Below are 23,561 nucleotides of genomic sequence, written 5' to 3'. Positions count from 1 at the left end.
GTGCAAGATATCGCATCGTGTTACGCCTCTTAAGAAACGCCCTTGCCAGTCTCCGTCGAGAATTTTCAAAAGAGCACGGCCCTTGGGGAGCACGAGGCATGGGTATTATGCTCAGAGTACCGAAAAAAGAAATCCATTTAAGTGTGGTGCAACATTCTCCCTGCACGAAGCTTATCGGCGGTATTCAACGTGACGCGTGTGAACCGATGCTTGAACTCTTGGACGGCTCCTCCCGGTTCGCCCTGACCGAGGCAAAAGCAGAGTCGTCGGACGTCGCCCAGTGCGAGCACTTTGTCTACACAGTGGCGTTCACTTCTGACATGGATGAGCGTGCACCGGATGAATGCCTTGAGAAGGAGAGGACGGACTACGGGCGCAAACTAGGGTTCACCAACAGCCTCGCGCAGTCCTCCGAAGTTGTCCTTCGATTTGATTCGTGCTGCGAGACCTTACGTGAGCTGCGCTTCGAGAACGGTATCGTGGGATCTCCGGCGCTCTTGCGCATGCTCTGCCAGAGCTCCGTGAACAAGCTGGGCTGCTCGCTTGGCGAGGACCACCAATACGACCCTTGGGTGGACAAAGATGCATTTGCAGACACCAGCAAGAATTGCCAGTTACTGACTCAGAAGCTCGAATTCAAGTACACGCTGGTGGTAGGTACGCCGCTGACAGCCGGGTTCTTGGACTGCACATCAAATGGTTCCATCGACCTGCATCCCGTGCATGTTCACGCCATACTTCAGGCTACCGTAACAGATCCGCTTGGCGACGCCTGTATGACGCGCAATACGCACAGGAACGGCCTGCGCATCTTCCGGTACAGTTGCGCACAGGTACCTCCAACCACAGGCCGCCTTTGCCGCGATGTCTCGTACAGCTACGTCCGTCTCGAGAACCTATTGGAGCAGAGGGCGTTGCTTCTGACATTGCGTCATGCTGCCGATACCGTTCAAGCCTACCCGGAAGCCGCCTGCCGCTTTCTAGGAGCCACTACGCACCAGCAGTGCCGGTATGACGTCAGATCACGTTCACACGTTCTGCTGCCGTCACCGCAATACATCCGTTTCCAGCGACCTCCGTGCGTGGCCGTCGGCTGCTTGAAACTGAAGCACAAGTTCCTGCGAATGTGCCTCGCCAACATCTCCGAGTTGAACCTGACAACCAGCCACTTCTCGTTCGGTGGCGACTTTTGCTTCGGCGTGGGTGCGCGGCTGTACGAGCTGAGCTTCCTGGTGTTTCCACGGTGCGCGATCATTATTCAGGAAGGTTTGCTCCAATGGCTCGCGCGTGGCTACCGGTACCTCGACGAGCTGGGCGTTGGGCATGGCGACGTTGTTCACTGCGCCGCCTCCAAGTTGCCGCTGATGTTCACAGTGCGTGACTTCGGGTGGCTACTCTGGGAGACGAGGCTGTGGCGGCTGGGCATCGGTGAGGGGGCGAAGATAACGTCGGTCACGTCTCTCTTAGGTCGCCTTGTCACCGACCTACACTTGAACCTGGTCAGTTCGGCGAGTGACGCCGCTTCCGTTTCTCGCTGTGGACCCAGCCATCTCCTCTGCGCCAATCGCGGGCTCTCCATGTTAACCATTGAGTGACTTCGGTTTGCGCATGGCCATTAGTTGGACAAGTGATTCACAATGGCTCACCTTCCGGCGGTGCGACCTTCATCGGCGCCCTTTCACGTGCTCTTTATTAGGAAAAAAATATGATCATTTTGAGGCAGTCTCCCGCCTGGCCGAAACTGAGCTGACAGAAGTGGACGACTCCGAGTGGGCCATCGAGAAGGTAGCGTTCACTTCTGACACGGATGAGTTTTTGTTTTTACTGGATCTGTATATCGTCTGAAGTTCAGAGTACAGCAACGTTGTGTGACGTTACTGTGTTCTTTAGTCTATTCCCTGCACTCTGCTTTTGAACGCAATAAATCTCATTTCAGTTCGTCGCAATGTAGTTTTTGATTTTATCTCTATTTTATAGAGCAAAGTGGTAGTTGTTGTACTAAACTAGTGAGAGAATAGATCTGCACCAATTGGCTACATCATTTCGTTGAAATAAAAACTGGTGCTGGTGCTGGTGAAATAGTAGGAAGTCGGGAAGGCCCGTTCCAAAAGTTGGAAAAGAACTGCGTTGGGAATTAGGAAATCCGCGAGAGAAAAAATCAGATATTCTTTGTGGATCTATACTGAGTATCCGGACACGACAGACCACCTAGCTTGAATTTCTGCCTTATCGAAGTGGCGAAGATTGTGTTGTGCTTCGAAGATATTTCGTGTGTAGAATAGTAGGTTTGGGACGCCTTAAGCTAATTTGCGTGTTACAGGCGGAATCTCCGAAAGTTTCTTCAATTCGTTTCCGCGGTTGTCGAGCGCGATGTGTGCAGGTTTACTTAGGCGCTCGGGACAGCGAGCTTCTTAGCAAGCGAATGTTTACAAATTTATAGGACCGATAAAGCTGCTATCTTTAATTCTTATCGCTGTCTAGTAATTCGGTATCGCATGCGATGTTTCGCTTTTCGGACGAAACTGCGAGTTTTCTTCTCTTCTCGTAATAATAGAGCGACCGTTTCTAAACGTCTCAAGGCTGAGAATGAGATCAAGCCCAATGGCTTCATCGTTGTTGTCATCAATCCGAAATGACATTTCGTTTTCCCGTTTAGCGTAGCGCCGCCAAAGTTACATCAAGTAAGGCCGAGGGCCTTGTGCACTCTCTGGTCTGAGGAATAAGGCTCCGCCTTTCGAGGTGGCGAAAAAAAGCCTCAATTTGGAAAGCTACAAGGACGTGTGGTTGTCGCTTATGACCTTCAACGGCCTACGCGTTCGATATGGGTAAGGCCTAAATGTTTCCACCTCTTGAATTACGACGGGACATCCTTTCAGGCTAGCCTTTTTTGGGAACCTCCCTGCGGTTTGGCGTGCGTCGTTGGTTTCTCGCCTGATTGCCAGGCGAGACATGCTCCAGGCTCGGTAATACCGTGGCAGTGGGCGGCCCTCCGTTATGCGTAAACGCCACACCGCGACACAAGAAAAAAAAAAAAGAAACTTACGCTTTTTTTGTTAGTTTGTAACCATGATCTCCCACACACAGAGAAAGCTTTAATTCAGGGGCTCGTTTCTAAATATACATGGGAAAAGGTAAATTTCTTCCCAGCAACCGCTGAAATAATTTTGATGACGTCTGTTGTATTTAAAAGAAAAAAAGGTGAAATCTATGGTGGAATTTCGATTTATGCCCGTAGTTGCTTTATAAATATTCCGGAAAATTCCAAATTATTAGAAGACGAAAGCAAGTTTATAACATAGTAACTGCACTGAAGAAGTGTATCATCATCATCAGTTCTGTAAATTGTTCCTTACAGTATATCTAAAGCGGGCAAGATTGATGTATTTGACATGGCTGTGAAACATATGACTAGCATGCGAGTAAGGCTTACAAAGTTGTTGTGAACATTGCAACAAGGTCGCCTAAGCTGTGAATTTGTACACTAAACTCGTCCGCTTTAGATGCCTTAGCGCATACAGCTTACACAACTGTGGTGCTTGTTTTTGTTGCAGAGTTATGGGTTTTTTAAACTTCTCGCTCCCACCTTTGTTTAACTTACCTATCTTTAAAAGTTCTTGTAAACATTGTGGGCCTTCAATCAAGATTGCGCTTGCAACAGTCACCGGAATTTGACTTTCTCTCGGAAATGTATCGAACTGCATTCAAAGCGGCGCAGCATTTGTCTCAGAAAATTATTTCTGCGTATCACGTGTATTTGATAAAGCGCCAGTGTAGTTGGGCCCGAGCTAAACCTTCGTCTCCATGTTTTATCGCACGGTAGTCTTCAGTTGTTAAAAGGCAAGTGTTTTCGATACACCAGTGACGGTCATTGAACATTGGCGAATGTTGAGAACAGCATGTCGTTTCTATGAAATAATTTAATGCTTCAAGAAATGCCAATATTACTGGAAATAATTGCTCCAAATTTGTGTTTTTGGAAATGATGCGTTTCATTGTGCTGTCAGCAAAATCGCTTTCTAAAAATTGTCTAGTTCAATGTGATTTGCACGATTTCCGCGATATTTTTTATTACCTTCTCAACTTTTGTCTCCCCTTCTTGCTTTGACCATCGCCTTATTGGTGAATCCCCTGATCCCCTGTAGTGAGCTAGAGCCACAAATTCAGATGGCAAGAAGAAGAAGAAGCAATTACAGGTGTTCAACTAAACGAGTAACTTTCTGAATGTTCATTAGTGATTTGCTTGTTTTGTATTTCTTGCTTGTTTTAATCGAACACGTAATACTTCTAAAGATTGAGTAAATGTTTCGGCACACAATTCGGGGCCAGTCCCACACTGCGGATATGAGCCGTAAGATGAGGCCATCATCATCATCATCTGGTGTTCCTTTTGTTGCAGGCCTGGCTTGATCAGCAGACCAGCGCGAGTGCTTCTCTGCAACGGTAAGCTTCACTCGATTGGCTCCGGTCTTACAGTACTGCCGGGTTATTAGCCTTCGCTACCTGTGCAAGTCGTCATTATCTTCAACCGCGAAGGCTAACGCCCCGTTGGCACAAATGCGAAAGCCTTGCATTGGCATCAATATCGCCGTTTGTTACTGCGGAAAAAGAGAGGGATATGCCCTCTTCGTCCCTCTGTTCTGCTTATAAGAGGGTGAAGGGGCTTGCTCGAACAACTGACGTAGTGGGGGAAGGAAAATAATCGGAATAATATCTGCACATTCTCTCGGCCAGGGGCTCAGCAATAGTATTCATTCGTTGATGGAAATAAATATTATTATTATTAAGCATGAAATTGTTTTTGCTACCGTTGTCGGCGGCCTTCGATCCAGAAAAGGAAATAGGAACATTTGGGCAAGTTGCGAAAACATAACGAGAACGTGCGGGCAACGAGACGAGACCGCAATACCTACGCTAGTTACTTCCCTAAGAAGTTGCGAAAAATATTGCTTCCGAGTTCTTTCTAATGCTCGTTCACAACATCACTCAAGCTTTAACTTGTAGCGCGCTGAAGTTTTATTTGTCATTTCCGATGGCTACGTTCAAAAAGGCAGATACAGGGCCGTATACGCTTGACTGCCATCTTTTGGCGCAGAGTGTTAATACCAACACTAGCGTTCCGTGAGCACCCCGGGCGCGTCGAGCAGCGTCCACGCCTGGAGCACCCGTCCCGCAGCGAACGCCTGTTTGACCGAGACCAGACTTGCGCTTTAAAGTTGTGGCTGTAGTATGATCTCCAACAATCTGCTTAGCCGGTAGCGATTTCATTCATATATCTACTGTCGATTGCGGGAGAGCCGGGATTTTTTTCATTGTCACTAGCCGATGTTGTAAGCCTAGTCACGCAATCGGTTTTGTTGGCTCTGTCAAGCCCAGTATTGTACCTCCCCCATTGCAAGATAGCAGGTAATTATTGTTGTTATTATTATTATTATTATCATCATTATTATTATTATTATTATTAGTAGTAGTAGTGGTAGTAGTAGTAGTGGTAGTAGTAGTAGCCAATCTGTTGCAGATGTCGCGAGCGCCTTCGCCCTACACTTCTGGTCTGTGTACGGTGAAGGCTACAGTGACGGAGTTAGTGAGCTTTCCAATCACCCTTGCTTGGATTAAAATCTATCTGTCTAAGAGGAACTTCTCTTTAAGAGAATGAAACGCTGAAAAGCGTCTCTATGGTGTGGTCCTGATGAACACAGTCACTACGGAAAGTGCGCCAATATAGGGAAACGAATGGTTCCATGTTTTCCATCTCTTTTCAGACGATTAAAACCTGTTTCTACAAACCTGTTTTTAAAAGCCAGACGTGAATACACAGTTGGTGAAATACTCTGTGGGGCAAAATGTGTGTTTCTCTCGTGCCTGATGTGTTCTCGTGGGCGCTTGGAACCTGATCACCGCCCCCCCCCCCCTCTCCCCGTCTCACTCCTTTCCTTGTATTGCTACCTTCCTACACTACACCTCTTGTGGCCGAGTGCATTTTGTCTGCAGAAAGTCGTACTGATTGTGACTGATGCATTTTCTTTTTTTTCATTCCAGAATCGGCCTACTGGACGTGCGCCTGTTTTGGAAACAGTGCCCTGTGGCCGACACGAAGATTTCATCTCGAAGCTTTCACATTGTGTTACGCCTCTTAAGCCCGTCCCCGTGAAGAATTTTCAAAAGAGCACGGTCCTTGCAGGAGCACGAGGTTAGGGAATCTTCAGGGCAGTGAAGAAAGCCATTCAACTATGGTGCAACATTCTCCCTGCACGAAGCTTCTCGGCGCCAATCAACGTGACGCGTGTGAAACGATACTTGAACTCTTGGACGGCTCCTCCCGCTTCGCCCTGACCGAGGCAAAAGCCCTGCGAACGGACGTTGCCCGCTACGAGCACGTTTACCACACTGTGACGTTCACTTCTCACAGGCATGGGCGTGCACCGGATGAAAGCGGTGAGAAGGAGAGCACGGACTACGTGCGCAAACTGGGGTTCGCCAACTGCTTCGCGCTGTCGTCCGGAGCCCTTCGATTTGATTCGTGCTGCGAGAACTTACGTGAGCTGTGCTGCGAGAACGGCATCGTGGGAACTCCGGCGCTATTGTGCATACTGTGCCAGAGGCCCGTGAACAAGCTGGGCTGCTCGCTTTGCGAGGACCACCGATACGAGCCTTTACTGGCGAAAGAGGTTTTTGTACACATCAGCAGGAATTACCAGTTGCTGACTCAGAAGCTCGAGTTCACGTACACGGAAGTGGTAGGGACGCCGCTGACAGCCGAATTCTTGGACTGCATCTTAAACCCTCCCATCGACCTGGAGCCCGTGCATGTTCATACCATACGTAGGGCTACCGGAGGGCTACCGGTTGGCGACGCCTGTATGACGCGCAATACCCACAGGAACGGTCTGCGCATCTTCCGGTACAGTGGCGAACAGGTACCTCCGACCACAGGCCGCCTTTGCCGCGATGTCTCGTGCACCTACGTCCGTCTAGAGAACCTGCTGGAGCAGAGGGTGTTGCTTAAGTGTGTGCGTCATGCGGCCGTAGCCTTCGAAGCCTATCCGGAAGCCGTCTGCCGCTTCCTAGGATCCACTACGCACGAGGAGTGCCGGTATGACGTCAGATCAAGTTCACACGTTCTGCTGCCGTCACCGCAATGCATCAGCTTCCAGCGACCCTCGTGCATGGCCGGCGACTGCCTGAAACTGAAGCACAAGCTCCTGCTAATGTGCCTCGCCAACATCTCCGAGCCCAGCCTGACAACCAGCCACTTCTCGTTCGGCGGCGACTTTTGCTTCGCCCTGGGTGAGGGGCTGTCCGAGCTGAGCTTGCTGAAGCTTCGACGGTGTGCCACCGTTATTTGGGAAGGTTTGCTCCTATGGCTCGCACGTGGCTACCGGTTCCTCGACGAGCTGGGCGTTGGGAATCGCGACGTTGTTCCCTGCGCCGCCTGCAAATTTCCGCCGATGTTCACAGAGCGCGACTTTGAGCAGCTACTCTTGCAGACGAAGCTATGGCGGCTGGGCATCGGCGAGTCGGCGAAGATAATGACGGTCACGTTTCCGCTAGGTCGCCTTGTGACCGACCCTCGCTTTAACCTGGATGGTTTGGCGAGTGACGCCACTTCTGTTTCCTGCCGTGGGTTCTGTCAACGCCTCTGTGCCAATCCCGGGCTCTTTGTGTCAATCATTGAGTCACTTCGGTTTTACTTTGGCCGTGAGTCCGATAAGGGATTCAGAGTGGCTCACTTTTCGGCGCTGCGACGCTCGTCGCGACCCATTCACGTACTCCGTATTAGGAAAAAAAATGTACGAACATTCTTACGGTGTCTCCCGGCTAACTGGAAGTGAACTGACAGAAGTGGACGACTGCGAGCGGGTCGTCGAGAAGGTAGCGTTCACTTCTGACACGGATGACCGGACACTGGATGAGTATCGCCTGAAGTTCAGAGTGCAGCAACGTTGTGTGACGTTGCTGTGTTTTTTAATCTGTTAATAACGCAATAAATGTCATTTTAGTTCGTCGCAGTGTCGTTCTTGATTTTCTCTCTCTATCTTACAGAGTAAAGTAGTAGTTATTGTGACTAAGCTAGACAGAGAATAGATCTGCACCAATTGACTACATCGTTTCGTTGAAATAAAAACTGGCGCTGGTGAAATGGGAGCAAGCCAGGCAGGCCAGTTATAAAGGTTGGACAAGAATGGCGTGGGGAATTAGGGAATCTGCGAGAGAAAAATTTTTTGATCTACGGAGTATCCGGACGTGACAGACCACCCAGCTTGAATTTCGGCCGTATTAAAGTGGCAAAGATTGTGCTAATTGTCCTTTGAAGATATTTCGTGTGAAGAGTAGTAAGTTTGGGACGCCTTAAGCTAATTTGCGGGTTACAGCCGGAATCTCCGAAAGTTACATCAATTGGTTTCCGCGGTCACCAAACGCGATGTGCTCATGTTTACCTAGTCGTGCGTGACACCGTGCTTCCTAATTTAGTTAGCAAGCGAATGTTTACAACTTTATACGACCGAGAAATTGCTGTCTTTACTTCTTGTCGCTGTCTAGTAATTTGGTATCGCAAGCGATGCTTCGCCTTCCGGGGGAAACTGCGAGTTTTTTTCTCTTCTCGTAGTAATAGAGTGACCGTTTCTAAACCTCGCAAGGCTGAGAATGAGATCAAGCCCAATGGCTTCATCGCCGTTGTCATCAATCCCAAATGACATTTGGTTTTCCCGTCTAGTGTAGCGCCACCGAAGTTACACCCAGTGAGGCCGAGGGCCTTGTGCACTCTCTGGTCTGAGGTGTAAGGCTCCGCCTTTCATGGTGGCGAAAAAAAGCCTCAAATTGGCAAGCTACAAGGAGGTGTGCTTGTCGCTTACGACCTCCAACGGCCTACGCGTTCAATTAGGGTAAGGCCTCAATGTTTCCGCAGCCTGAATTAGGCGGGACATCCTTTTCAGGCTAGCCTTTTTTGCGAAACTGCCTGCGTTTTAGCGTGCTTCGTTGGTTTCTCGCCTGATTGCCAGGCGGGACATGCTCCAGGCTCGATAATGCAGTGCCAGTCAGCGCCCCTACGTTATGCTTAAACGCCACACCGCGACAAAAGAAATAAGAAAGGTCTCAGGTCTCAGCATTATGTCGGTTTGTGGCCCATCCTGTAAAGCACACACGCACACCTTTCTAGAGAAAGCTTTAGCTCGGGGGCGCCAATTTAAATTCATGGGAACGGTTAAATGTTTTCCTAGGAACCACTGCACTCATTCTGATGACATCTGTTGCATTTGAAAGAAGAAATGTGAAATCTATAGTGACCCTCGGAAGCCGAATTTCGATTTATGCTGGCAGTTGCTCTATAAATATTCCGGAAATATGAAAACTATTAGAAAAGGAGAGAAATAAAATTGATAACATTGTAACTACACTGGAATATTATATCATCATCATCATCATCAGTTCTGTAAATTGTTTGTTATAGTATATTTAAAGCGTTCAAGATTGATGTGTTTGACGTGGTTGTCAAGCATATCACTAGTATGCGAGTAAGACTTAAGAAGTCATTGTCAATATTGCAACAAATTAGCCTAAGCTGTGAATTTATACATTAAAGGGACACTAAAGCGAAACAATAAATCAGTTGAGACTAATGAAGCATTGTTTGAGAACTCTGCAGGCAGTAATTAAAAAATAATTTGATTATTAGATGAGAAAAGGAAGGTCGAAGTATCAGTTTTTCAATTTCGCGTCGAAACCCCAGCGCCGCAACGTCAGCGTGACGTCAGGGATTCCAAAGTGTGTTTTCGCATTTGGGCCGCGTTGGCTGAATAAAGGTGCCCCGAAACTTGCCATGTTTAATATTTGGTACCTTTAGAACACAATGTAGTCAATCAGTACCGCTATATAAAATAAGTAGGCCCTAGAAGATGCCTTCAAAATCCAAGACGTCACAGCCCCCAGGTGCGGGAACTTTTGCAGGCGTCGCAACCCGTATTTCGTTATCGCGCTTTTTCTGGCTAACCAAACGTCTTACCGTTGTGAGAGTGGTGTTTTTGGTGTTGCAGAAGGGTAATTTACTGATGCAGAAGAAATAATTTTGCACTTTAGTCTCCCTTTAGGCTTACCCGCTGTAGAAGCCCTAACGGATACCGCTTCCCCAACTGCGGTACCTGTTTTAGTTGCAAAGTTACGGATTTTTAAACTACTTGCTGCGACCTTTCTTTGACTTACCGATTTTTAAAAGTTATTGTAAACGATGTGGGCCTTCAATCGAAATTGCGCTTGCAACAGTCACTGGAATTTACCTTTCTCTCTGAAATGCATCCAACTCCGTTCAGACCGGTGGAGCTTTTGTGTCAGAAAATTATTTTTGCGTATTACGTGTATTTGATTAAGTGACCCTCTAGTTGGCCCCGAGCTAAAGCTTCCTCTTAATGTTACAGCGCACGGTAGCCTACGGTCTTTGAAAGGCAAGCGTCCTCGATACACCAGTGGCGGCCATTGAACATTTGCGTAGATATAGAATAGCATGCCATTTCCTATGCAATAATATAATTCTTCAAAGCATGCCACTATTACTGGAAATAATTGCTCCAACTTTTTTTATGCCCTCAGCATAATCTCTTTCTGAAAATTGTCTGTTTCAATGTAAACTGTATGATATCCATGGTATTTTTTATTACGTTGTCAAGTTTCGTCTTCCCTCCTTGCTTTAACCACCGCCTTCTAAGCCAATCACCTGTAGTGGGCTAGAGCTACTTTTTCAGGCGGCGAGAAGAAGAAGCAATTACTGGTGTTCAACTAAACGAATAACTTTCTGAATGTTCTTTCGTTATTTGTTTGTTTTGATAGTTCTTTCTTGTTTTAATCGAATACGTAATACTTCAAAACATTGAGTAAATATTTCGGCACGCAATTCGTGGCTGACCCTACTGTGGGTATGAGCCATAATGTGAGGCCATCATCATTATCATCTGGTGTTCCTTTTGTTGCAGGCCAGCCTTTCTCTGTAGGCCAGCGCGAGTGCTTCTCTGCAACGGTAAGGTTCACTCGATTGACTCCGGTCTTGCACTACCGCCGAATTATTAGCGTTCACTACCTGTGCGAGCCGTCATTTTCTGTAACCGCGAATACTACAGCCCCGTTGGCGCAAATGCGGAAGCCGTGCATTGGCATCAGTGTCGCCGTTTGTTACTGCGCGAAACGAGAGCGACATGCCCTCCTCGTCCCTCTGCCACTGCTCTGCTTATAATAAGGAGGGGGAAGGGGCTTGCTCGAACAACTGACGAAGTGGGGGAAGGAAAATAATCCGAATAATATCTGCATATTCTCTCGGCCAGGGGCTCAGCAATAGTATTCATTCGTTGATGCGAATAAACTTTATTATTATTAAGTACGAAATTCTTTTTGCTCCCCTTGTCGGCGGCCTTCGACCCTGAGCCAAACCAATTATCAGCAAATCTGATTGGAACATCCGGGCAAGTTGCGAAAACGAGATCGCGCGCGCAACGAGACGAGACCGCATTACTTACGCTAGTTACTTCCCTAAGAAGTTACAAAAAAAATATTGCTTCCGATTTCTTTCTAATGTTCGTTCACAACATTACTCAAGCTGTAACTTGTAGCGCGCTCAAATTTTATTTGTCATTTCCGATGGCAATGTTCAACATGGCAGATACAGGGTCATATATGCTTGACGCAGAGTGTTATTACCAACACTAGCGTTCCTTAAAGGGACACTAAAGGTTACTATTACGTCAACGTGGACTGTTGAAATACCACCACAGAAACCTCGAAACGCTTGTTTCGTGCCAAGGAGAGACTTATTTTAAGAGAAAATGCGTTCCGAAGCGTCCGCGTACTTCTAGCGCAGTTCAATTCGCCCGCCCTCCGATCGAGGAGTACTGACATCATGGTCTCATGTGACGTTGCGCCATCGGTGAGTAGAACGGCGTCCGCAGACGGCGCTACGGCTTTTCTGCGCAAAACGCAAACGCGCGGCCAGAAACAGAGTCAAGACAGAGCCGACAGCAGAGCGAAAGCGGGAGTATGGTGGCTAGCGGAAGGAGAAACGAATTACGTCCCACATTACGTCCCACGGCACACGGAGAGTCCGTTTTCATTAAACTATAGGCTGCGGCGAGCTCGCAGCCTGGTCGGCGTGGTCTGTGAGAAGTGACGAGCCTTTTCGCACTAGCAACAGGGTGTAAAAAAGTGCGAATCGACGCAAAACTCGGCCTAGAAACGTGCTTCGCCACAGCCAGGGCTCTATACGACCCAAGCTGGCACGACCCAGAGGTCATTTTCCGCACCGCCACCAGGCGCCGCTACCATACCTCAAACTCCAGCGCAAGACGCCCATAAGCTGGTACTTCATTCTATGACGCAAACTTCGAGGCTCGTCGCAATGGACCTTGACACCGACAGATTGGCTCGCGATGGTGGGCTCAACTTCAGCGATTTGAGCACCGACGAGCGCGACCTGCTGCTGAGGGCTCGCACTGCCGGCGTCGTTGCGTACTACGACGGCGGCCTCGACACCGGCTCTCCGGAGCGGGAAAGCCACGAGGGCTTCCCACGACATCACATGGACGCGGCATTCTCGCTGCTTGTTCCAAATGAAAGTTTCGCGAGCCAGCAGAACCCTCACAGCGCGACGCGATAACGAAACTACTGAAATTCCAAAGCGTGCGCGGCGCAGAGTCGAGCGCCAGAGTCGAGCGAAAACGAAACCTTTCGAACACCCATATTACTGAAGGGTAACGCCAAAATGTTATTTTTTATTAGAATCGAATAGACGTAGACAATCAGCATTTTTTCCGTCTTATAATCGAAGGAAATGATATTTTTAATACGAGTAGAGTATTAGTAACACAAATTATGAAAAGTCCTTTCTTCATCGGGCTAGTACCGGAATGTCGCTGGGGGGGGGGGGGGGGGGTCTCAAATCGTGTCATGCATTTACCTCAATTTCTCGGTTACTAAAGCTCTGTTCGCGATTAAATTGACGCCTTAGACGTTCTAGAACATTGCTCTACCACTTTAACTTGACTTTCTGGTAACCTTTAGTGTCCCTTTAAGTCCCCGGGCGCGTCGAGCATTGTCCACGCCGGCAGCGCCCATCCCGCAGCGAACGCCTGTTTGACCGGGACGAGACTTGCCCGGAGGGTCTGTCTGCGAGAGGAAACTACTGCGTCCATATGGACCTGCGTGTGGTATGGCGTGGTGCGGTGCGGTGTGGTAGGGTGTACCGTGGCGAACGTGCACTACACCTACTTTAAGGTTGTGGCTGTAGTATGAACTCTAACAATCTGCTTACCCGGCAACGACTCCATTCTTACATCCACCCTCGATTACGGGAGAGCCGGGATTTTTTTTCATTGTCACTAGCCGATGTTGCAGGCCTAGTCACGCAATCGGTTTTGTTGGCTCTGTCAAGCCCAGTATTGTACGTACCACATTGCAAGATAGCAGTTAATTATTATTGTTATTGTTATTATTATTATTATTATTATTATTAGTAGTAGTAGTAGTAGTAGTAGTAGTAGTAGTAGGAGTAGTAGTAGTAGTAGTAGCAGTAGTAGAAGTAATAGCCAATCTGTTCCAGATGTCGCTGGCGCCTTCGCCCTACACTTCTGGTCTGTGTACGATGAAGGCTACAGGGACGGAATTAGTGAGCTTTCCAATCACCCTTGCCTGGATTCAAATCTATCTGTCTGAGAGGAACTTCTCTTTAAGAGAATAAAACGCTTAACAGCGTCTCTATGGTGCGGTCCTAATGAACACAGTCACTGCGGAAAGTACGTACGCCATTATAGGGAAACGAATGGTTTCATTTTTTCCATCTTTTTTCAAATCATTAAATCCTGTCACCTAAAAACCTGTTTTTAAAAGGCAGACGTGAATATGCAGCTGGTAAGCTACTTTGTGGGACGAAATGTGCGTTTATCTCGTGCGTGATGCATTTTCGGGGGTGCTTGGAAATTGAACTCCCCCGCCCATCCACCTCACTTTTTTCTCTGTACCGCCACCTCTCTACACTACACCTCTTGTGCCCGAGTGCATTTTGTCTACTAATCGTATATAGCGGTACAGACTGACTACATTGTGTTTAAAGGAACCAAATATTAAACACGGCAAGTTTCGGGAAGCTTTATTCAGCCAACGTGGCCCAAATGCGAAAACATACTGTGGAATCCCTGACGTCACGCTGACGTACCGGCGCTGGGGTCTCGGCGCGAAATTCAAATACTGATACTTGGATCTTCATTTTCTCATCTAATAATCAAACTATTTTTTTGAAATGACTGCCTGCAGGGTTCTCAAACTATGCTCCATTAGTCCAAACTGACTTATTGTTTCGCTTTAGTGTCCCTTTAAGTGGGCGTCGCCACCCGTATTTCGTTATTGCACTTTTTCTGGCTAACCAAACGTCTTATCTTTCTAAGAGTGGTGATTTTGGTGTTGCACAACGGTATTTTACTGATGCAGAAGAAATAATTTTTGCACTTTAGTCTCCCTTTAAGCTTACCCGCTTTAGAAACCTTAACGGATACCGCTTACCCAACTGCGGTACCTGTTTTAGTTGCAGAGTTACGGTTCTTTAAACTACTTGCTGCCACCTTTCTTTAACTTACCGATTTTTAAATGTTATTGTAAACGATGTGGGCCTTCAATCGAAATTGTGCCTGCAACAGTCACTGGAATTTACCTTTCTCTCTGAAATGCATGCAACTCCATTCAGACCGGTGGAGCGTCTGTGTCAGAAAATTATTTCTGCGTATTACGTGTATTTGATTAAGCGACCCTCTAATTGGGCCCGAGCTAAAGCTTCCTCTTAATGTTACAGCGCACGGTAGCCTACGGTCTTTGAAAGGCAAGCGTCCTCGATACACCAGTGACGGCCATTTAACTTTTGCGTAGATATAGAATAGCATGCCATTTCCTATGCAATAATATAATTCTTCAAAGCATGCCACTATTACTGGAAATAATTGCTCCAACTTTTTTTATGCCCTCAGCATAATCTCTTTCTGAAAATTGTCTGTTTCAATGTAAACTGTACGATATCCATGATATTTTTTATTACGTTTTCAAGTTTCGTCTTCCCTCCTTGCTTTAACCGCCGCCTTCTAAGCCATTCACCTGTAGTGGGCTAGAGCCAATTTTCAGATGGCGAGAAGAAGAAGAAGCAATTACTGGTGTTCAACTAAACAAACAACTTTCTGGATCTTCTTTCGTTATTTGTTTGTTTTGGTAGTTATTTCTTGTTTTAATCGAATACGTAATACTTCTAAAGATTGAGTAAATGTTTCGGCACACAATTCGGGGCCAATGCCCCACTGTGGGTATGAGCCAAAGTATAAGGTCATCATCATCATCATCATCATCATCTGGTGTTCCTTTCGTTTTCAGGCCAGCCTTCCTCTGCAGACCAGCGCGAGTTCTTCTCTGCAACGGTAAGCTTCACTCGATTGGCTCCGGTCTTGCAGTACCCCCGGATTATTAGCGTTCACTACCTGTGCGAGCCGTCATTTTCTGTAACCGGGAAGACTACAGCCCCGTTCGCGCAAATGCGCCTTGCATTGGCATGACTGTCGCCGTTCGTTACTGCGCAAAACGAGAGGGATATGCCCTCCTCGTCCCTCTGTTCTGCTTATAGGAGGGCGAAGGGGCTTGCTCGAACAACTGACGGAGTGGGGGAAGGAAAATAATCGGATTAATATCTGCATATTCTCTCGGCCAGGGGCTCAGCAATTGTATTCACTCGTTGATGGAAATAACTTTTATTATTACTATACATGAAATTCTTTTTGCTACCGTTGTCGGCGGCCTTCAAGCGACCCTGAGTCAAAGCCACAGCCGTTATCCAGCGAATCAAATTGGAAGATCCGGGCAAGTTGCGAAAACGAGATCATGCGGGGAACGAGACGAGACTGCATTACCTATGCTAGTTACTTCCCTAAGAAGTTACGAAAAAATATTGCTCACGAGTTCTTTCTAATGTTCGTTCACAACATCATTCAAGCTGTAACTTGTAGCGCGCGGAACCTTTATTTGTACTTTCCGATGGCTACGTTCAACATGGCAGATACAGTGTCGTATACGCTTGGACTGCCATCTTTTGGCGCAGAGCGTTATTACCAACGCCAGCGTTCCGTGAGTGGTGCGGCAGCGTCGAGCAGCGTCCACGCCTGGAGCGCCCGTCCCGCAGCGAACGCCTGTTTGAGCGGAGACGAGACTTGCACTTTAAGGTTGTGGCTGTAGTATGATCCCCAACAATCTGCTTAGCCGGTAGCGATTTCATTCATATATCTACTGTCGATTGCGGGAGAGCCGGGATTTTTTTCGTTGTCACTAGCCGATGTTGTAAGCCTAGTCACGCAATCGCTTTTGTTGGCTCTGTCAAGCCCAGTATTGTACGTACTACATTGCAACATAGCAGTTAATTATTATTATTATCATCATCATTATTATTAATATTACTATTATTATTATTATTATTATTCGTCGTAGTAGTAGTAGTAGTAGTAGTAGTAGTAGTAGTAGTTGTAGTAGTAGTAGTAGTAGTAGTAGTAATAGTAGCAGTAGTAGTAGTAGTAGTAGCCAATCAGTTCTAGTTGTCGCAGGCGCCTTCGCCCTACACTTCGGGTCTGTGTACGGTGAAGGCTACAGTGACGGAGTTAGTGAGCTTTCCAGTCACCCATCCCTGGATTCAAATCTGTCTCTCCAAGAGGAACTTCTCTTTAAGAGAATGAAACGCTTAACAGCGTCTCTATGGTGCGGTCCTAATGAACACAGTCACTGCGGAAAGAACGCCATTATAGGAAAACGAATGGTTCCATGTCTTTCATGTTTTTTTCAAATCATTAAAACCTGTTTCTAAAAACCTGTTTTTAAAAGCCAGACGTGAATATACAGCTGGTAAACTATTCTGTGGGACGAAATGTGCGTTTATCTCGTGCCTGATGTGTTCTCGTGGGTGGTTGGAACCTGAACTCCCCCCCCCCCCCACCTCACTCTTTTCTCTGTACCGCCACCTTTCTACACTACACCTCTTGTGCCCGAGTGAATTTTGTCTGCAGAAAGTCGGTACTGATTGTAACTGACGCAGTTTTTTTTTTTTCATTCCAGACACGGCCTTCTGGACGTACCGCTGTTATGGAACCAGTGCCCAGTGGCCGACACGAAAATTTCATCTCGAGTGCAAGATTTCGCATCGTGTTACGCCTCTTAAGAAACGCCCTTTCCAGCCTCCGTCGAGAATTTTCATCAGAGCACGGCCCTTGGGGAGCACGAGGCATGGGTATTATTCTCAGAATACTGAAAACAGAAAGCCTTCCAAGTATGGTGCAACATTCTCCCTGCACGAATCTTATCGGCGGTATTCAACGTGACGCGTGTGAAACGATGCTTGAACTCTTGGACGGCTCCTCCCGCTTCGCCCTGACCGAGGCAAAAGCCGAGCCGTCGGACGTCGCCCGCTGCGAGCACGTTGTCTACACAGTGGCGTTCACTTCTGACATGGATGAGCGTGCACCGGATGAATGCCTTGAGAAGGAGAGGACGGACTACAGGCACAAACTAGGGTTCGCGAACAGCCTCGCGCAGGCCTCCGAAGTTGTCCTTCGAGTGGATTCGCGCTGCGAGAACTTACCTGAACTGTGCTGCGAGAACGGCATGGAGGGAACTCCGGAGCTCTTCCGCACGCTCTGCCAGAGGTCCGTGAATGAGCTGGGCTGCTCGCTTTTCGAGGACCACCGCTGCGAGCCTTGGGTGGACAAAGACGTCTTTGCAGACATCAGCAAGAATTGCCAGCTACTGACTCAGAAGCTCGAGTTCCCGTACACGCAGGTGGTAGGTACGCCGCTGACAGCCGGGTTCTTGGACTGCACATCAAACGGTTCCATCGACCTGCATCCCGTGCATGTTCACACCATACTTCAGGCTACCGTAACAGATCCGCTTGGCGACGCCTGTATGACGCGTAATACGCACAGGAACGATCTGCGCATCTTCCGGTACAGTTGCGAACAGGTACCTCCAACCACAGGCCTCCTTTTCCGTGATGTCTCGTACAGCTACGTCCGTCTCGAGAACCTAATGGAGCCGAGGGCGCTGCTTCAAACATTGCGTCATGCTGCCGATGCGGTTCAAGCCTACCCGGAAACCGCCTGCCGCTTCCTACGTGCCACTACGCACCAGGAGTGCCGGTATGACGTCAGATCACGTTCACAGGTTCTGCTGTCGTCTTCGCAATACATCAGTTTCCAGCGACCCTGGTGCGTGGCCGGCGACTGCCTGAAACTGAAGCACAAGCTCCTGCTAAGGTGCCTCGCCAACATCTCCGAGCTCAACCTGACAACCAGCCACTTCTCGTTCGGCGGCGACTTTTGCTTCGGCATGTATGCGGGGCTGTCCGAGCTGAGCTTGCTGGCGCTTCCAATGTGCGCCATCCTTATTTGGGAACGTTTGCTCCAATGGCTCGCGCGTGGCCACCGGTTACTGGTCGAGCTGGGCGTCGGGAATAGCGACGTTGTTCCCTGCACCGCCTGCAAATTACCGCCGATGTTCACAGAGCGTGACTTCGGGTGGCTACTCTGGGAGACGAGGCTATGGCGGCTGGGCATCGGCGAGACTGCGAGGATAACGACGGTCACGTTTCTGCTAGGTCGCCTTGTGACCGACCGTCACTTTAACCTGGACAGTTTGGCGAGTGACGCCACCTCTGTTTCCTGCCGTGGGTACTGCCAACTCATCTGCGCCAATCCCGGGCTCTTTGTGTCAACCATTGAGTCACTTCGGTTTTCGTTTGGCCATGAGTCAGATAAGTGATTCACAATGGCTCACTTTCCGGCGGTGCGATCCTCGTCGGCGCCGTTTCACGTGCTCCATATTAGGAGAAAAAATATGAACGTTTTGACGGTGTCTCCTGGCTGGCTGAAACTGAACTGACAGAAGTGGACGACTGCGAGCGGGTCGTCGAGAAGGTAGGGTTCACTTCTGACACGGATGAGCAGACAGTGGATGAGTATCGTCTGAAGTTCAGAGTACAGCAACGTTGTGTGACGTTGCTGTGTTCTTTAATGTGTTAATAACGCAATAAATGTCATTTTAGTTCGTCGCAATGTCCTTCTTGATTTTCTCTCTCTATATTATACACCAAAGTAGTAGTGATTGTGACTAAACTAGACAGAGAATAGATCTGCACCAATTGACTACATTGTTTCGTTGAAATAAAAACTGGTGCTGGTGCTCCTGAATTAGGAGGAAGTCGGGGAGGTCAGTTGAAAAGGTTGAAAAAGAACTGCTTGGGGAATCAGGAAATCTGCTATAAAATAAATAATTTCTTTGATCTATTTTCTATCCCGGCGTGACAGATCAAGTATCTTGAATTTCAGCCGTAGTGAACTGACGAAGGTTGTGTTAATTGTGCTTTGAAGACATTTCGTCTATACAATGGTTAGTTTGGGACGCCTTAAGCTGATTGCTGTGTTTCAGTCGGAGGCTCTGAAAGCTCCTTGAACTAGTGAATCAATGGCTCAAGATTTTTGCTCGAAACATTGCAGACGTGTCGCCAAAACTTGAAGTAGAACTAACGAATAATTGCATATATGCCGTAAATGTTGCCTAGCGCCTTGTTGCATGACAAGTGCCGTGCGTGTAGGGGGCGAAAAAAAAAAGAAAATAGAATAATGATGGTTAGCTGCATGACCTCTGCTATGCTATCTTTTGCCATAACACCTACGCTACAACATAATTTCGCGATAAGGCGGCTTACTACTAGCTTACTGCTGGGTACTGAGGTGCTAATTATCAGTAGCAGCTTTTCGTCTCGGGTCCCTTCACTCGAGTAATCGGAAGAGTATTGTTACTACTATGTCTGCTTTTGCCGTGAGTTTCGTTTGACTGTGACAAGCTGCGCTTCATGCATAGTTGAGAGGCATAAGAAGACAATGGTTCTATTTAGAACCCAACTGTATGCTCGTTGATTTCTCAGAGCGGGAGCTTGACGAACAGGCAGCTTGCTAAACGACCTAGGAGCGAGATGGCTGCTGGCACGTGGGCTTGACACGTAGATCTATCAGGTTGAATTGAAGCAACTTTACGAGTGCGATGTGGCTGCGCAGTCAGCTGTTTCGGTACAGGGAGACGAGCCATGAATGAGGGCAAATGAGTGCGACACTTCAGCTTTGCGAATTCAGCTTCGCTAGATTCGGGCTGTAATTGTGCAAGGACACACGCGACTAGCGTCTTTTTAATGCGATGCAAGTTTAGGAACGATTGGGGCAAATTTTTGCCGTCGCCGTTGCTGTTGCCGTGATGTTCCGCATAAAATGGAGGTACGACAAAATGCTATCGCACGCCCCGCGCGGTATGCTGGGGGCGTGAGGGAAAACGTGCTTCGATGGGCCGAGAACGATACTAGACGCGATCAGCGAGACAAGAAATATACGGATCCCATGCACTGTGGAAATCGATGCAAGTGGAGCGTTCTGTGTTGTTTGCTTTGATTGGTGATAACTAGTGGTGATGATGTGTGGTGAGCCGATGTCAAACGTTACCGTGCGTGCCCTACTGCTGTTAATCTGCGTAGTGCACAGAACACACAGGTTGAAGTGTTTCCTTGAGGCGTTGTTGCGCGCCATACCTAATAACCTCTGAGAGAGTTGAGCGTTGTAATTTACCCACATGGCGCATCGCATCGTGGCGGAAGTATTAAACTTTAATTGTATTATGGGGCTGTACGTGCCACAACCACAGTGGGGTCGTGAGGCATTCCGTAATGGCGGACTCTGGATCAATTTTGACACTGTAGTGTTGCTTAACGTGCCCCCAAAGCTAAATGCACGAACGATTTTTATTTCGCCCCCGTTTAAATGCGCCTGCGGCGGTCGGGATCAAATCCCTGGCCTCGAGCCATGCCATAGCCGCAAAGCTACCGCGGTGGGCAAAGGAGTGTTGATTTGACGTGTCACCGCTTTCGTAGTTCCGCATAGACCCTACGGTGCGCATTAATGCGGCTCTGCTTCTGTGCGGCCTGCGTAAGTTGTCCGCCTGACAAATTTGCATGGTGTTCACTTTTCAGAAATGGCAGAAACGTACCGTGCCATATCTTGAACATAAATTTATCGAGTTTGCCCGCAACCACTGTCGTGTTTGTATATAGTAGTAGCGTTTCCTTGCCTTTTCACGTGACTTTTTCCTTATCTCGCTCCCCGTTCCTCGCTTGTATGGGAACTGCATCGAAGGTAGTGAGGCTGTTATTCACTTCTTCGTGACTGCGTCGGTTCTGTCCATTTTGTGACCTCTCTCCCCCGTCCTGTCCGTCATTCCAACTTCCCTCTGGTCTTGCTTTTGGCCTGCTCGAATTGTCGGCAGTCTTTAATGATAGCATCAACTGTAGAGCAGCTTTTGCACATGAGCATACTAAAGGCGTCGTCAGCAATGCCCTTAAGCACGTGCCCGACCTACTCAGCTTCTGTCATGTCGTGATCGGCTCTATGACAGAGTGTCAGCACGTCCTAGATGTACGAGACAGGACACCGTGGGGGATTGGGTACGCGAGGCCAGTCCGTGCTTTGCGGCAATTTTACGGCCGGCTGGTTTGCCAAACAGCTCGGTCAACTTTTCTTTGCATTGGTCCCAGCAGGTTAGCTCCTCTTCGTGGTTTTCGTACTACGCTTTTGCCGTGTGTCTTAGGTAAAACAACAGGTTAGCTAATAAGCGCAGGGTCCCATCTGTTGATTCCACTCACGCGTTCGTACGTGGCCACTCACTCTTCAACGTCGGTGTCATCGGTCCCGCAGAAAGTTCCAGGATCCTTGGGTTGCGCAACGACAACCGAAGGTGACAGCGACGTAGCTGGCGACGGTGACGTTGGAGGCAGCGACGTTGATCTTGCATGCTCACCGTCATTCATGGTACGGACGCTGATGCGACCTCCACTGCGGAGCTCCGTTTCCAGCCGTGGTATTATAATATGTTACGGGGATGTTGGGAGTATTGAGAGACTGTATTTACAATGTATATACAAGATGAGTCAGAGTAGTTAAGATGGCTAACCGCCAACAGCACGCAGCGGCCAGCGTCTCCGATATTCTTTCTCTCTCTTCTTTCATCCTTCCATCACAGTATTCTTCTATATTTTATTGTTTTTTCCACTGCTTTCATTTTTGAATGCCGCCCCCTACCGCTCTGTAGTGTACGCGCTTTGTTCATGCTTGTCTCCCTTTCTTTTTATCTCCCCCTTTCCACTCTGTTTCTCTTTTATGCGAAGCATGGGTGCGATCGGAGATAGTTGTTCGGCGCGTTCGTTCGGTTACCGGCGCGCGCGATTGGCCTACTCTGCGCCGACGTCGCCTGTCGCGGGGTGCCGCCCCGTTTTTGGTGACGTCAAAATGACGACACGCTCCTGTCAATCATCCGCCCACCGAGCATTTCGTCCGAACGCGACGGGAGTTGAGAAGTTTGGAGCGATCATACGGCTTCGCATGGCGCGTCTGGTGGATTGGATTGGATCCAACAGGCGGCCTTTTCGGCTGCGGAATGGCACGAATGGCACGTTTGAATCCGATCCATAGTTTAATTCTAGAAAATGGTGCTTTCGTTGGAAACTTCGGTTGTTTCGCTGGCGTTTCTAGAGGAAGGAGGAGAGTGGGTGGGGGTGCGAAACGCGTTTGAAGAAATGGCAGAAAGTGAATTCCGGCGTAGTTTTTGTTTCTCGAAACAAATAATTCGTTGGTTGTACAGAGAAATCGACAACATCATCGGTGCCAGCGAGCCACTGGGATGTTGTGGCTGCCTCTTGAAAAGTGCGCCACTCCTCCCGTCGTTTATTTTTCTTTTTCCTTCTCGCTGTGCGCGACACCACCTAGGGACGACGCAAAGAACCTAATAGTCATAAATTGCAGTAGTCACACGTACTGCTATTTGAAAACGTGTTTGGGCTTGAGAAGAAAAAATACCTTTTTTTAGACAAAGATTTCATTCAATTGGAAGACGAGAAACATTTGGCTTTGTAGTATCTGTTTGCAAGCAGACGACAAACGACGGAGGTAAACTTCCGGGGAGGTGACCGCTTCCTGATTGGCTGCTCTCTCCGCCCCGCTGTCACAAATTTTGCATGCTGCAACTTTGTGACGTTGCAGCAACTGAACAGAACGCGTATCGAACAAAATATCTCCGATCGCGCCCCATATTACTAGAGCTCAACCCAGCTCCTCAGGCGCGGCGGTGTCGCCTTCAATACCACGTGACACCATGACGTCACGACAGAGGAGAAACGGGGCTCCAACTCGCGCCGTCGCGGCGGTATATAAGCAGCTGCGCTTGCCTCTGCTAGACACTCACGAGGTGAGATGCCTCCTGGAGACAGAGCTGCTCGTTGGAATGAGAAGCGAAGGTTGCGGCGTGCTACAGAGTCTGTTTCTAGGTGGCTTTGCTACGGCGCAGCGACTACGCGCCCCGCATTGGACGCGGTGAGCGTCGAGCAACGCAGCGTTCGGCGCGACAACGAAATGTGCGCCTGAGCAAGCACCGCAAGCCTGAGCCGACGCCGACGACACCGGCTTTTCTGCGACACGAGCTCCTTA

The 23,561-nt window shown here is 48.4% G+C and overlaps 2 protein-coding genes across 3 annotated transcripts; both read left to right on the top strand.

The window, feature by feature from the left end:
- The first annotated feature begins 4,370 nt into the window (after positions 1-4,370).
- Positions 4,371-8,006, top strand: LOC135898026 (uncharacterized). 2 transcript variants are annotated; one of them, XM_065426748.1, is made up of 2 exons: positions 4,371-4,440; positions 6,037-8,006. In XM_065426748.1, exon 2 carries the CDS (start codon positions 6,228-6,230, stop codon positions 7,827-7,829), a length of 1,602 nt encoding a protein of 533 aa, XP_065282820.1. In that variant the 5' UTR covers positions 4,371-4,440; positions 6,037-6,227; the 3' UTR covers positions 7,830-8,006. The 2 variants fall into 2 exon arrangements, with proteins under 2 accessions (XP_065282820.1, XP_065282828.1); XM_065426756.1 differs by lacking the exon at positions 4,371-4,440 and adding an exon at positions 5,271-5,403.
- A 2,954-nt stretch (positions 8,007-10,960) lies between these two features.
- On the top strand, positions 10,961-19,089 carry LOC135898035 (uncharacterized). The gene is made up of 3 exons (XM_065426768.1): positions 10,961-11,005; positions 15,382-15,425; positions 17,101-19,089. Exon 3 carries the CDS (start codon positions 17,128-17,130, stop codon positions 18,799-18,801), a length of 1,674 nt encoding a protein of 557 aa, XP_065282840.1. The 5' UTR covers positions 10,961-11,005; positions 15,382-15,425; positions 17,101-17,127; the 3' UTR covers positions 18,802-19,089.
- Positions 19,090-23,561: the final 4,472 nt, after the last annotated feature.

This window comes from Dermacentor albipictus, chromosome 10, assembly GCF_038994185.2.
Source record: "Dermacentor albipictus isolate Rhodes 1998 colony chromosome 10, USDA_Dalb.pri_finalv2, whole genome shotgun sequence".
In the NCBI taxonomy this organism is placed as follows: domain Eukaryota; kingdom Metazoa; phylum Arthropoda; class Arachnida; order Ixodida; family Ixodidae; genus Dermacentor; species Dermacentor albipictus.
The sequence above is the reverse complement of the archived record's forward strand: the minus strand, read 5'-3'. Positions and strand labels throughout refer to the sequence as shown.

What these genes read in the sequence shown, in the direction of transcription:
- LOC135898035 (XM_065426768.1), top strand. Translation starts at nt 17,128, where the DNA reads ATGGAACCAGTGCCCAGTGGCCGACACGAAAATTTCATCTCGAGTGCA.
- LOC135898026 (XM_065426748.1), top strand. Translation starts at nt 6,228, where the DNA reads ATGGTGCAACATTCTCCCTGCACGAAGCTTCTCGGCGCCAATCAACGT.